A 16099-nucleotide genomic window follows, 5' to 3' on the forward strand; every position below is an offset into this window, starting at 1 on the left:
TGTTTTCCCTGCCCCTTGCACAGTCTAATTGCCTTTTTGAACTCCTAGTCTGGAGGGCACGTACATCTAAACTAGTTTGCAAACTGTGGTTTGTGCTTGCCTTCTAAACCATGGTTGTCGGTTCTGGTTTTGAGGGCACTGTGTGCAAACTTGGGATGCAACAGCAACCTATCAAAGCCAGAATTTTTAATTATGTGCAAGAGATCTGTTGTTTTGGGAAGCATGCTGCTTACACTCAGACAAAAAGAAAGAGTCCATTGGAAGCTTAGCTTCCAACACTCATCACTGACTTCTGGAATAGATTCTGGGATGCTGGCTTGAATCTGCTACAGAAGCTACTGCTATGAAGTGTTCATTTAGATTTGGCTGAAAGATGTTATGTTGTACTATGAGGAATCAATATACCTTACAGCTAGTACAAGGATTTGGAGAAAGCAGTGCAGGATGCTGGAGCACATCTCAACATTGTGTATGCACGCACTATCTAGGGAGAAAGTAGAATGAACTATGCAATGTAAAACCAGGTAGAGAAAAAGAACCAGAACATTAGATCAAATCCAGGATTTTTTTTATTTCTCTGGAATGAAAACAACTCACCAGCCTGAGCAAAAATTGCAGGTGGTAATTGTACATTCGCATATTTTTTATTTTTTTTAAAAAAGGAAAGCAAATGTTTGGTTTCATAAATTTCTGTCATAAGAAACAATTTCAAAATTGTACACCAAGCTTTTTACAAAGCATCAATGTTAAGACTGTTTCACTGGCTTCTACCACACTTTTGTCCATTTTATACCATGCAAAACTGCTACATCTGCTTAACACATTTTAAAACTTTAGTATTACAAAGATACAAAGATTTTATCGGTCAATTGGTATTTGTAAGACATTGAAGTTGTTTCACTTCTTCGTTTGCTTTTCTCCCTAAAGAAGCTTCAAAAATGATTCAGTTTATATGGACAAAATGTGAGATTGCATTCAAGCCTTGGATCTTTTAAATTCGTACCTCAGTCACTTGTATTAATATAATAGTATCATTGGCCAGAAGAGTTGGCTTGTGTGGTTCTTGTAGTCATAAGATTCAGTTGTGAAAGTACCTCAAAGGTAAAAAGTCCATCCTCCAAAAGCACAAACTCGTTGACTTAAACTGTCCCTGATAAGATGCTCATCCAGTCTTCTTTTTAAAACTTCCATAAAGGAGATCATTTCATCAGATTGCTCCACCACTCTGTTATTAGTTTCCATTTAGATCAGCGCATTTGCAGCAACTAGGAATTAGTTCTGGCCGAGCCCCAGGGGTAACCTACAGATGGAAAATGCCATATCAGTCTGGGCCAATTTCACATGGATTTAGTCCTTTGTCCTTGGCCTCTTTGTATATCCTTTGGAAGTCCTTGAAACGGGGGGCACAGCCTAATCTGGCCTCCCCAAAGTGCATGCGGCCTGTGAAGAGGAAGTCTCCTTCTCCTGGTTTCACCCCACATTGCAGCAGGGTCTTGATCTGTCCTTCCCAGGTACCAGTTTCATCTGCAGGTTTGAAGATCTTCGTTTTCTGCCTGTAGATTCTGTTCACACTCACATCAATTATAGAATCTTGCTGTTCTTCCTCATTAATTACATTTTGGATGATACCTCTGACAACTAGGGAGAAAATACATAGGTAGATTAGAGAGTGTTGTGTAGACAAATATACAAATGCATAATCCACATTGTTAGCTAACCATTCTCTGTCTTGTTAATGTAATTCTGGAAAGGTTTATATTTGGGCTACTGGTTTAATGGAATATCAGAGGAAAATACAAAAATACTACCAAATCTAAGGAAAAGCTCACGAGGTGACTGGATCCAGCAATCAATCAGCAGGAAGCATAGACAGTTGCAGGTCTTCTCCATTATTTCCTGCCCCCAAGCAGCTATTGCTGATCCTGGGAAAGTTGATTCCTAGGGTTGTGGGACACACAGAGATACAGCCACATGGAGTGGAAGGTTGTAATGAGTTGGGGGAAGGGGTGAAATCACTCCATCAGAACTTCCTCTGGAGCTCTGCTGACTGAAGGCAGAGAGACTCTGACTCCTTCCCACTGTTCACTGAAACCTACCACCACACTTGGTTACTGTTAGTCCACAATGGTCTCACGATGCTTGGAAACCAATTTTCCTAGGATACAGAGGAGGTCAAGGGATAAAGCAGAAAAAAATCTGCAATGCAAAGCAGATAAAATATGGATCCAACCCACTGCATGTTAAAACTCCTGCCCCAAAATGTTAAGATAGAAAGGGGGGGGGGGGTTTACACATGGTTAGAATTTTAAATATTTGTGACACATGGTCCAATTTAGATTTCTTACAATTGTGGCTGCAATTTACTATGCTGAAGAGTTATTCTATTGAATGTTTAATGGATGAAAGGGCTGTTCAGTTTTGTTCCACCCTTCTGGGTAATTCAAATTTCCTTTTCCATACAAGAACTGATTGCAGAACAAGATCAAGCTGGGGGTGGGGGGGAGGGGGGCTGAATGATCCCCAGTCAATTCTAGTACATCATGTATGGTTACCCATTTTTGACAACAGGTACTTCGTACAGAAGTCTTCAATATGCATTCTAAGCATTACCACAGCAACTCAAATGTGACCCATTGGCTTTTACAGAGGAGGAAGGAGAACTGTATGCTGATGAAGCTCCATCTGCTGCAACCAACAATGCACTTTTCAGGCTTTATGAAATATACAAATTTTAGTTATCTCCTGTGCCCACCAACAATAAGATTTCTCAGCTGTAGAAGACATAAAAATGGAGACCCCAATAATCTCCTTTTCTACATACTTTAAGGTACTCATCCTACTGAAATTAACATCAAATGGGCAAGCATTGCTAGGAAATACTACTAGCAAGGCTCAAAGGGAACGTTTCAGTTGCATTCTATTAATGGCCAAATAACATTAAAGTTGAATTGCCTGGCACTCTGCCATGGAGAACAACCCCCAGCAAGCAGCCACCTGTCCAGGCAACATTTTCCATCAAGCCAGACTTGGAGCAATCCCACTGCAAGCTCTGAACGTTAATTCCATTTGCTTCTCTTCAGAATACCAACCACTTTGTTCACAGCAGTGGTGGAATTTATTTATATCTGCAGCATATGCCCAGGACCAGACATGCCCAGCTGTTTCATTACAACATTTACAGTAAATTCCAAGCGTGGGAAAATTGCTTTAATGTTATTTTTCTCTTTACGATAGTTAAACAGCCACCTCACAAGTCGCTTCAGGCACAATTATTTGTCTCTTGGGAGGTGTAGTACAGATAAGAAAATACAACTTTTGTTGCCCCAACTACAATCATTGGAAATTTGAAAATTTTCAAATGCCCAATAGCCCAACTCAGACTTGTTAAAGGGCAAAAGATTTTCACAGCAATGCAACATCAGTAAGCACATATTGCCTACTTTTTTCTTTTTGATAAAATGGAGATAAGGCAAATGCTGTGAGATACTTGCCCCCCCCCCGCCCCCCGGTTAGAAAAGGCCCCTCCCCCCAGGGGAGAAAAATGAACAGAACTAAATTACAGAACTGATCAGGGCTGTTTTTGCAATCACAAGATTAACAGCCAGTTTTTGCAGACCAACTTAAGCTGCAATAGCACAAGCAATTAGTAATAATTCAGCAACCATAATATACTCCCATTCCTGACCAGCAACTTCTCTCATATTTTGTTATATTTGGTGTGTATGGAAAAAGACTCAGTCCTATCTCCAGCACAGCACCATTACTGAACTCATCCCCCTTTTAAAATGCAGAGGAACACCATGTTTGCTAGTCTTTGGTTTTTGTCAGGGATCCATTTAGAGACATCAAGAGGAAAATTTCTATTGCCTGCCCTCTACAAACCTTTGAACTTCTACCTCCATTACTGCACTAGGCCTCCCTTTGTCCATTGCAGAAGAGCATTAGCCAAATACAATGGTTTTAATTGAAGCTCTTCAGAGCTAAACCCATAAAGCCTTCCCCCGTCCCTGTTCCTTTTGTTGCTCTTGGACACACTTTGTTTACTCCAAAAGGGAGGAGAAAAGGTTCCCTTGTTTGTTACAATCTGGGGTGTTCAGTTTGTTTACTGTTTGTGAAGATTTCCTCAGGACAAATCTGGCCGATTACCACAATCACTGAAGAAGATGCTTAGAGGGAGAAGTCAAAGGAAACAATAGCAAAGAGATCAAATAAACTTACCAAAGTCACTCGTGCAGACAGCCAAGAGTACTTCTGTGTCACTGCAAGGTCGGCAGGGAGCTAGAAGACAGAAGAACAGTATAGCCCCTTGAGAATACACATTCCAGGGACAGTAGTTTTCACAGAAATGGCTTAAAGGTCAAACCCTAGTCACCTCTGAAAACTATATGCAAGTAGAGGGTTTACAGTTTGAAGGTTAAATTTTTTGTGCGATTTTTCTAATGAAAGGGTAGATAAAAATATGTCCCCTCAGTTCCAAATATTGTTGGTTATGGAGTTACACAGTATCTTATTTTCTTATCTTTTAGGAGATTTTTCTTTTGTTATACAGATCTATCTCCTAAATGGTAGGTATGGAGAGTCAAGTGATATTGGAGGTAAGCACAGTACAATTACAGAGAGGAAGTGGATCGTTAACAGCTACCAGGGTGGCATATTTCTCTAATAGTACAACTACAATATGACACATCACTCCCATGCAAAATTATGCAGCATAAGAAGAGTTATATAACTACAAAGAAGTTTTAACCTATTTTCCCAGCTATGGAAATGTGTACATCAGCATACATTTGGGCATCACTCTCACTGGCTACTGAAATTTCTCTGTACAATAATTATCTGGCACACAAACTGCAGGCCTTCATGATTACAGAAATCTCTGAAAAGCCCATTTGTGTACACAGTTCACACATTCACTTCACTTAGAGAAAAATCAACTGATAATTAATATGTAAACTACCCAGTAAGTTACTTCAATTCTAGGATTCTACCAAACTCAGGTTCACTGAAAAAGGTTTTTTGAGAATCATATGCATATAATAGTCTTAGGTAGTTGGACAACTTATAATGTTCCAAGCAAAATGTATCTAAGTTACAAGACGCTGACACATATGCCTAAAACAAGAAGATCAAGTGGAAACTCAAGGTCAGATCTATTACAGCCTCAAGAACTGTGCTGGCTGAAAACAGTAGAGACCCTAAACTAATCTAATCAAAGAAAGAACGTAACTGCTCTTTGTACTCAGCCAGCTATTTCTGCCAAGAAGATTGTGCTGTTAGAAGTGCAGATGTTTCTGTAACACCCTACTCAGTTATAGAATTCCTTCTCTCAGAAGTCCGTCCTATCCAGCAACATGCTAATTAAATCTACCCACTGGAGACCCAGAGATCAGGAAAAAGAGGAGGAAGAAGACTTCCTTTATCACCCCAAAGCATCTACATCCATCATAAAAACAAAAATCCATCAACTGTGCTATGCTTCTAGGTTTATTACAAAAACAGGAGTGAGGGAGAAGGGAGGGGAAGGGGTGGAATGCAAGGGAAGGGGAGTGAGGGAGGGAGGGAGTAAGGGGTGGCATGCAAGGGAGGAGGAGGGGGCCAAGTATCTGGACATGGCCCACCCTAGCGGAGGGAGGGGTGGCATGCAAGGGAAGGGGGGAAGGGAGGGAGTAGGGGTGGCATGCAAAGGAGGGGAGGGGAGGTGTGCTATGTTTCCAGGCTTATTACAAAAACAGAATCTACAATGAATTGTTAAAAAATCTCCACAGTAGTTATAATTGCTGAAGTCCTTAGAGAAAATGAAAAGAACAGAATTATATACCTCATCTTCCAACTATGATCCAAAGTATTTAACGAGTACATTTTTTCTACTTATAAAGGTGAAGCGCTTCCTAACCCTAAGCATACTACTAATGAAATCAAGAATGCAACGTGGTCATCACTTTCCTTGCTTCTCAACATGAGAATTGTTGATGAGGAAGTTGTCCACCAGCGGGATACACCAGCCCAGGATCACCAAAATGGTGATGCTGTATTCTGCACATTCTAATATACTACCTTGGTCATAAGAGGACACTGCTGGGGAGACAAACTGAGAGGGAAAGAAATAGGAAAAAAACCAGAATATAATGGGAACTGGATGTTCCTCCCCCACCGTGTGAATAGAATCACAATCTCATTGCCTGATTAGATAAGTATTCTCCATAAAGAAATCTCAGTTTGACAATAGTCTCAGATATGCACAGAGCCTTTGCTATGCAAAGAAAGCAACAACTTGACTGACCTGTATTTTTTTCAAATACAAAGTCTCTCCTATTCTGGCGTCTATTTCTAATAGATTGTGTGGTTAGAACTTATTGGATAGGGCAGGGGTCTGCAACCTGCGGCTCTGGAGCTGAATGCGGCTCTTTCAGCCTTATACTGCAGCTCCACGTGGCCTGGAGGTCAGAGGGTAGCGTGGGCGTATCTCTCCAGCCCTCCAGAGCAGCGCTGGAAGGAAAGGTGAGTGGAGGGGCCAAACCGGAGGCGGCTCCTCTCCGGCTTGGTAGATCTTCGGGGCCATGGAAAACGGGTCCAAATGGCTCTTTGGGTGGCAAAGGTTGCTGACCCCTGGGATAGGGGAAATGGTTCACTGGATCAGGGAAATGTTCAGTTCACCTTACTTGTTATTTTCTCCATGAAATTGAGAGAATGAAAGTGCCTAAGACTCTTACCAGGCTGAGATTTCACCCCAGGTAATAATATCAGACTAGACTAAATAAAGTTTCATGGCTTAGTTCATTCTTATAATACTTGTGTTTTAAGCCTTATTTTAGATATCACAGCCATTTAGTAATAAAAGACCCAGGAATTCCAAAGGCGGCCCCAGAGAAGCTCAGGATTATGACTCTAAATCCAATCAATTGCTCCAACCAGCTAGATGATTTACATACAGCTCAAACCTTGGTTAACAGGATTACAAGAAAATGCAGCATCACTTTCAAGGGGAAAGAAACACACCCACAAATCTGCCTTATACTGAATCAGACTTCTGGATCCATCAGGGTCAGCACTGTCAACTCACATTGGCATAGCTTGGCTCTCCATGGCCTCGGGTAGTATCTTTCACATCACCTACTACATGATGTTTTAACAGAAGATATCAAGGATTGAGCACTGGTCCTTCTGCATGCCAAGCAGTTGCTCTACCACTGAGCCATGGCCTTTCCCCACCTGAGTGGATAACTTGATACATTGATGTTTTCTTGATTGTCACGGTAGGGAAGGCCAGCACTTGCAAATGCTTGCATTCTCAGCATTTCTGGGCACTGAAAATTGCTCTGTGGGATCTACAGCACCTCAACTACGAGTGCTTTCGAAACTAAAGGATGAGCCCTGAGAAAATGTGTGAGTGACCTGTGCATCCTCATATAAGTTTCTGGTGTAACAACTTGTGCACTTGGCAAAGTATCACTTGTTAGTTTACAAGGTGCATCACCATAGGAGTGATGTGTGAAGCAGTAACTTCCACACTGCAAGGATGGGGAACATGAGGGTGTGTGGAATGTTATTAATGTTAAGGTTTTAGTGTATTTATATCATTGTGTTATGAATTCTTCACTGGAAGGGCAGCCTAGAAGACTATTAATAATATAAATAAATAAATCTTGCCACGGTATCCTACATTTTTCCATTTTAATTTTGCATGTTTTTCCACTTTGGTTCCAGAAACGTTTCCCCTTCTTGTTTCCTTCCCTGTTTTCCCCAGCACTTTTGTTGAAATTTTTCTTGATATATTTCCAGCCAGTTTTCCTTGAGCATGCTACCATGTTGAAATGCTCTTTTACTCCTCTGACCCACCAAACACCTGGCCCTTATCCACGCCCTGTGCAGTTGGCTCAACCTCTCCTTCAGTCATTTTCTCATCTGCTCCACTTATTTTCAAAATGATTTTTAAAAAATCTTTGTCATATTGAACTAGCAAAGTAATGTTGAGGCAAAGAGACAAACTAGCATAGTCGACTGGAACAGCTTTGTCAATTTCATACGTTAGGCCAGAGAGTGATTTTGAAGCTGAGGGCAACTGAAAAAAGTACTAGGAGTAATTGCTGTATATAATCAAGGACATTATTTGGTCAAAAATGTGATTCTTATGGGGCAGAGGGCTATGTGTTTGTTTCTTCAGCAGTGGTGCCTGCTCTGGGGAGTTGTTTTGGCTTCCATTTTTGGTTGGTGGCTCTCAAAAATAGAAATGGAGGCTGACACAATTTGAACTGCCACTTCAAAATGTAACTGTGCAGTATAAAACACCTTTGCAAAAAACAAGGGAAGGTGAGCATGCAGAAAAGCACACTGGTGTGATATGTAATGGGGAAAGGGTAAAAATGAACATAGAACTCCTGAGATATACTATTCTAAGTCTAAAAATATTCAGACTGGTAAAAAAAAAGCTCTTTGGGTTTAAGCATAATCAGGAGAAAAAACTCCTATGAAAAGTACATTTCTGCACTATTATATTGAGTTTCTACTGTTACCATGGGAAGTCACCTCTTCCAACTTCCAATTTTTTATTAACATATAAGCTCTATGCTTATGAGATAAAGCCCCAATTCTCACAATGCTGCACAAAATTTTCAAAAATTCCCTTTATCTTCAGAACTGCATTTTCTGCTTGGGGCAACTGGTAAGATACTCCCAATGCTCAAAATCCAGTCAACAAGAAAAGGAATAGCAATTTCACTACATTTCCAAAACCCGGATGCTAGCTCTGCTAAAGAGACCATGGGATAATGCTGGCTTTGTGCATGCTTGCTGCCAAATCAACTGGGAATTCCTTTGATGGGGTATCATGACCTGAAGTAACCCAAGGCAGCCCTTACCCCCACTTGCCACCCCTTGACCCCCACTGCCAACTAGCACATCTGAAAGCCTTCTTTTTAATTCTCTACAAGGGGGGGGAGGAAGGGATATTTTTACACTGTCATGAAATAGCTGTGTAGGCCCAGCTGCCTTTAGTCATTTTCTTCCAAGCTTTTGTTGCTTCTAAGGGTACTGGCAAGAACTACCATCTACTATTAGTGTTAGCCAATAAGTTTGCAGAACGTGCCTTTCAATCAGTTGTTCCTCATAGTTGTTAAAAATGCCTCAGAAAAAAACCTTCATATTCTAAAATGTCATGGTATTTTTCATATTTGGTTTCCCATAAGCAATGAGGTATTACCCAAAAGTAATCAACTACATGACATGATGCTATGTAACTTTGCTGCCTTCCTAATAATATAACCTAGCTTGCCAACTATGCTATTGTATTTACTCCAAAGGAAGGTGATCCTAAATGCAGTACAACATCCCTTCAAAAGTTATCCCCTCACAAAAAATTACTGGACATAACTGCAATTTGTTTAAAAATATTAGACAACCACTATCTTTTTAGATAGCATACCTGGGGGGAAAACTGCTCTTGCACTGAAGTAAATATTATCTACCTTGGAACAGTAACCAGGGGTATTGGGCTGGATCCCACAAGGAAAAATTCATCCTCATCCCCCTAGTAGTGCAAAATATCTATTACTCTCTGTGGTTCCCCCAGCATCAAAAAGAACGGGCATGGAAACACAGAAAATAGCCATGCTTTTTACTGAAGGACCATGGTATCTAATCACTGTGTTTCCAACACCTGACCAAGGAAGAAATTTTTTTCCCCAGCTAACTAATTTAACAGATTTTCTAAGCCAAATATTTTGTGATTATACAGTGAACGATGCTGCTAACCATGACAAAAATGGACCCATGGAGACATAATAGGAACCTGAGTAACCATTATCCTTTATCCAGCAATGCCCAGTTTCTAATGTTAAGAAAGCAGTAACTAAGGCCTATTCTCCTTTGCGTTCCGGGGTCTGGCAATACTAGCTTTTGCAACCATATGAAGGTTAAAAGTTTTATTTCTCTCAGTTCATCATTTTAATTCCATCCTCCATAAATCTGACTTTTCCACATTTATATAGTTAAGGGGAGAAAATACAATCAAGAAAACAGAATGAACTAGTTCATCTCATAATGATTATAAAGCAAAGTTGTGTAAATTATAGGGAATGTCAATCAGGAAGCCTCACACTGGAAACTTGAAATGATGTTTCTAAAATTGTAACATTTGCTTTTAAGAAGTTGACAGGGATTCTGCTCCTGGTTATATACATGTAATCCCTACTAAAGTCAATATAACATACGTTTCATTACCAGATGCATAGTTTTAACATAGGTTTCAAAAATCAACAAGAAGTGACTATTTTGGAGCAAAATCTCTAGACAAAGGCAAAGCTATTGAACTACTGGCAGTTGTTTGGATACTGGTGGCCAGGACCTGATTATATTCATTATGGAAGGAAACCTATTCCAACACTAGCTGTTCTTCTATAATTACATACGGGTTCAGAAAGTCCAATTTTCCCCAAGGTTGACAACAATTATGATCAAATCTGACTGGAATGAAAACTTTATGTGGGGAACTATGAACATCTGGGAGTTGTTTTAGGTAGGGTGTATTCAAGGTCCAAAAAACCACAACTGCAAAGCACTCCTTGTATTCAAAAATAAGAGAATGCATGTTGCTAGGGTGGTTCTAATGCTATAGAGGAGAAATGTTTTTCAGAGGAATTTGGTTGTATTTAATACTTCAGTTAGCCACACTGGTTTTGTTTTAACGTATCCCTTTTGCTGGTTTTATGCTTCTTAGATCTTGGAATTTTATGTATTTAAGCTTTTGAGTATTCTGAATTGTAAACAGCCTTGGGAATTGTTATGCCAAGACGATAAATTACAAATAGGATGAATAAGCTTAATCTTGGAATTTGCCTCTGGAGCCTTTCAGGCTAAAAATGTGCAATAAAAATCTGTTAAGCGGCAAATCAAACAAAGAACAAATACAAATGGGGCAACACTTGAAAGAGAAGCAAAGGAAGCATTCACAACCACTATCTTAGGTTAGAAGTCAATGCACTGAAAACAGGTGAAGTTAGCAAGAACATAAAATGCGGAACGGTGTAACTCTATTTAGGATAGCATTGTCATACTATTGACAAACTCTCCGTTAAATAAAAATGTTTCCATTCAGTGAAGTTTCCTTTTCTTTCAAACACTTTCTTCATGCCTTCCCCTCCTGTACATATTTCAATTATTTTTATTTTTATTTAAAATATTTCTGTGCCGCCTTTCCACCCGAATAGTGTTTCTAAACTTGGCATATCAACATTAAAACAACCTTTATAAAAATGAATATATAAAATAAATTCAATAAAAATGTATTTAACACTGGAAGTATCTTCTTCTATAAGTGACACCCACTAAGGTGCAATAAGGTGTGTATAGCAAGATGTCCACTGGAAAAGCCTGTGAGGTATTTTATTTATTGGCTTAATTTATTCCGTGCCATTCCCTCCAATGGAGACCTAAAGTGGCTTGCATTATTCTCCCCTTCTGCATTTTCCTTTTAAAATCACCTTGTGAAGGTGGTTAGCTGAAAGCATGTGACAGGCAAGCTTCCACAGCCAAGCAGATATTCAAACCTGGGTCTCCCAGAACCTAGTCTGACACACTAACAACCACACCACTTCTTATACTCATTATTTTCCTCTTCTGAATATGGGGAACAATCTACTCATCCTACTTCTCTCGATGCTTTCAGAGAATACAGAGTGCATCTTTGTTTCTGACCATATTTTGGAACCTCTTCTTTTTGTCAATTTCAGCCGAACACATGAACAAATTCCATAGCTTGATAAGCAAATAAATTTTAAAGTTCCTAGTCACACAGGAGCTCAGAACACTAAAATAGGATATTTGAAGGATGAATGTGCTAGATGTCCAGACTGACAAAACGCCACTAAAAATCAGAGCAACTTACACCTGAGGAAAGCCTAAATTCTCTTTGCAGAAATATTGAAGTTTTCTGCTACAACTGGGGCCTAAAGAAAACATATATAAATGAGACCTAGGTGCTCTCAGAGGTTCTTTTAGCTACAAAAAATTAATAATCTCGAATTCCCTTTCATTTCTTCTAAGTCCTGTGGCTTCTTGTCATAAAAAGAAAAGGCAAAGAAAACAAGAACTCTTTTCCTTTCAAATATTTACTATATAAAACTATCCCACCATCCTTAAACTTTGCCTGCTGGGATTATGGTATTTCATTTACAGTTAAATAGCTTTTAAGAAATCTCAGTCAAAAATCCCATATGTAGGAACTTAGTCTGAGCCAAGAAAACAGAAGGGAGTGGTACCCCTTCCTATGAAGTGCGGCAGCTGGTGAAGAACTTGGACAATGGAGAATGGGTTTCAACACCAATGCTGCCTTGGAGATCATGAACAAGTCACCCTCTCTCAGTCCTGCTTACTTCACAGGTTTACTACAAAGGCATACAAAATTCATGTATGCCAGCCGGAGCTCCTAAATTGAATACAAATGTGTGAAATGAAGAGAGTCAGAAATGAATTCCATACTTCATTGCTGCAGACAGATTTACAGACCAGTAAATACTTGTCATTTTTGAGGGCTCTATTAAATTGCTTCCAAGAAAAGATTATATCAGGTCAAAGCCCAACAGAGACCTGTAGGAAAGAATAAACATCCTTCAGGACATGGTTTAAAAACCAGGATTCTCACATGAAGTAGTGAAGCAACATAGGCAGTTGTTAAAGAAGCAAAGTTCCAACCTGGCTTCTCTTATGTGTATGCCTTGGTAGAATCAAAAGAAACCTTACAGGATATCGCTGCACATAAATCAAATACAGGCCACCTTGATAAGTCACCTTTCTTTGCTAACCAGTTCAGGACATTCAAAAATAAAAGGGTGATCAAGCACTGTGGATACCCACATGACTGGATACTACACTATCTTAATCATTCATCTCCAGTATTTTTCTGTCCAGTCAAGAAGATGCTAGAGGTGAATGATTACAACACTAAAACATCCAACAGTGTGTTGATCCTATCACTGAAGGATGCACTTTGCTTCAGAAGAACTGTGTCCAACTTGATGTTTCACTAATCATGCTGGTCTAAAATAGACTAATATTGCTGTTATTCAGTAGTCTACTTATTTGCTCACTAGAACTCCCAAAATCCAGCAATGTGTTTTAAATCATCTATCTCTCTTCAGCATATATTCTACCCTTCATAGTGAAAGGCTTAACTGTGTTAAAATGGTCCTACATATACAATATTCAGGCTAAAGTCAACCTCATTCTGTATTTTCAGCAATAAGCCTAGTAACCAACAGATACTATGTGCTGTACTAGGCATTGGTCATAGTCTATCTCCCACCCATCCCAACCCATACAGATTGCCTGAAGAAGCATTTCCCATTATGTGGGTCCCAACCAAACAGTGGGTTGTAAAGTCCATGAAAGCGGGTCCCAGGCTTCTGCTGTTGCTCTGATTTGTGAATGCTGTTTAAGTGGGTTACCATACCAAAAATTTTTGGACTTGTGGGTAACCAAAGCAAAAAGGGTGAGAATCAATGGCCTCTGGACTCTTGGTTGTGTGTGACAGACTGGAGTGGGAAAGGCATGGAAATATAAGCAAGTTCTCCATGGGGTTTGTTGCCTTTTGTCCAAACATTATGCCAGTACTCAGTCACTGAATACAGGAATGAATTCCACAATCAGATCATATTGGTTATTACTTAAGCATCACATGTACTATTATTCCAAGGAAAAGACATGAAGTAGTGAAAATTCTCCCTCACTTGTAAGGTAAACATTCCAATAGTTGTTAAGATCCCAGCTTACTGCCTAAGTCCAGGGTCTCTAACATGCTGTCCATGGCTGCCACGGCACCTGAAGAAAATCAGTGTGGTATAGTGATTAAGAGTGGTGGACTCTAACCTGGTGAACGAGATTCGTTTCCCCGCTCCCACACATGAAGTCTACTAGGTGACCTTGGGCTAGTTACAGTTCTTCGGAACTCTCCCTCACAAGTTGCCTGTTGTGGGGAGAGGAAGGGTAGGCAATTGTAAGTTGCTTTGAGACTCTCTGAAGTAGAGAAAAGTAGGCTATAAAAACCAACTCTTCTTTTTCTTCAACACCTTTCCTGGACCCCACAATGTGTATTCAGAAAGTGGGCAGGGCAAGGTGGGACTTCTTGCAGCTGCCAGCACAGCACAGTAAGCTGTGGGTGCAAAAAAAATTGTTTTTTAAAAGCATGTCTGTTTTAAAAGGCATTCTGCTAAACAGAGCTTCTGCCGGAAATGTTGAAGAGTTACTGTCAGAGTTATGAATAACTTCAATTCCTGACACTGTGGTTGGCTCTGCCTCTTGTGGCAGCCATTTAATGTTTCCACCCACAACTGTGTGCCAGAACTCCAAAAGGTTCCTACAGCCTCAAAAATGTCAGTGATCCTTGGCCTAGGTCAACCTCCACTTTAGAGGTTGGGAACATCTACAGTAGACTCTTCTTTGACAGAAACAGCAGAATGATGTTGCTCCATTTATCAAGGGGGAAAATTAATCATCACTGTGCTTTAAGGCAGCAGCTCAACTCAAGCTCCCTACCCCTTCACACTTCTGAAACTTGTTAAGTTCTTATCTGGTATTCTGCTACAGCACAAAAATAACTTTCCCTTACCCTCTGGTATCAGGACAATAAAAAGTAAAAGCTGGTATATATTAACCCAAGCTGGAACATTGCCAGGAAAGTGTCTCAACCTCATGCGGAATGCAGATCAGAGTGGAATTGAATTAAATGACAAGGAGCTGGTTAAAGCTAAACTTGAAAAGTAAATTAGTTAAAGAAGATCAAAGATTAAGGGAGCCTTTAAAATATCCTAAGAAATCCTTTATGAGTTCTGTTTCTAAAAGAGGGCATAGGTGCAAAAAGGCATGGATTTGGTTGGTTTCAGCTTCTTCCCCCATCCTGCATTTACTCTTCAGCAGTTCACTGCAACAGCTGGAATTGTAATCAATGAAAGCTAGAGAGAGTCGCTGAATCATATACTACTACTGTTGCTGACAAAGGCACAAGTGACTATAAACTCTCTCTTGCAAGCCCCACAGAGAAAATGCTACAAAAGAAAAAGCTTGTACTGTTCCCATTCGTTTTATAAGGCCATGCATATGTAAGGCTATACAGTGACTCTTCTTTTTATCCTATCCTTTCTCCCAGGAGCATGGCCAGTGCAGAGTTAACTTCACACATACACACGCACACAACTCACATTCACTCATTTCATCCACACAACAAACCTCTGAGATAGATTCGGGTACAAGTGACTGGTCCAATCCCCCCCCCCCCATCCCATCCCCACCGCCCACCAGTACTTCTCACATAGAGGTTTGAACCTGGTCATCTCATTCCTAGTTTGATACTCAAATCACTACAGTGGCTTTCAACTTAGAATCAAGTGTAAAGTCAATTATTGGACTTTTTCAGACCCTGAAAGGTGTAGGACTATCCCGGATCTGGAATATAACTGACAGAATCAGCCACAAATATCCCCAAGACACATATAGAGCCAATTTGTTTCTCTTTAATCAGGTTCAAATTGCCAGAAATGCTTCCCAATGGCATGTTAATGGTTATGTTCTATGTGAGACATAACGAAGTCCTGGTACATTTCTCACATCTCCAAGGTTTCTAGAACTGTGCACAAGGCGGGTTCTAGTAATATATACAGTGGTTTGTGTATCTGTTCAAATGACTGACGGAAAACAGTAAACATACTGGAGATGGCCACAATCTACTTTCCAAGGTGACTTTAACTCAGATACAGTGTCATATACTCTTCCATGACCAATATTTCTCACTCTGCATAATAGTCATAAACATATTAACAGCATTTTTTCTCTACAGTACATTATCTTTTCTGAATGGTTCTCACACTGCCTCCTGCAAAATTATATTTTTGCTAAGAGCAGGAAACTACTCTCCTTCCCACTCATAGGAAATAAAGCTTTCTGTTCTGTTTGAAGTTAGCTGCAGTGTGAGAAATTAGCATGCAAGAGATGGAGGTGGGGGGGAATGATCACCATCTGAGCCATAAAGAAAACCACTGGAATGGCAATGGACCATAATCTGGCTAATACTCTTGATTGCTTTCAGATCTGGCTTCTACCACACCAATAGCAAAGT

General features: G+C 40.0%; 1 protein-coding gene across 2 annotated transcripts in view; it reads right to left on the reverse strand.

Annotated features, from left to right (window-relative positions):
* Positions 1-551: 551 nt before the first annotated feature.
* Positions 552-16099, reverse strand: part of METRNL (meteorin like, glial cell differentiation regulator) — a 30794-nt gene continuing 15246 nt past the window's right edge. For both annotated transcript variants that reach the window (XM_048491503.1, XM_048491504.1), the window contains 2 exons: positions 4219-4278; positions 552-1638 (listed from right to left, as the gene is read on the reverse strand). In XM_048491503.1, coding sequence (XP_048347460.1) covers positions 1322-1638; positions 4219-4278 — 377 coding nt within the window. In that variant the 3' untranslated portion in view covers positions 552-1321. The remainder of the gene's footprint in view (positions 1639-4218; positions 4279-16099) is intronic.

Source organism: Sphaerodactylus townsendi, linkage group LG03 (genome assembly GCF_021028975.2).
Source record: "Sphaerodactylus townsendi isolate TG3544 linkage group LG03, MPM_Stown_v2.3, whole genome shotgun sequence".
In the NCBI taxonomy this organism is placed as follows: domain Eukaryota; kingdom Metazoa; phylum Chordata; class Lepidosauria; order Squamata; family Sphaerodactylidae; genus Sphaerodactylus; species Sphaerodactylus townsendi.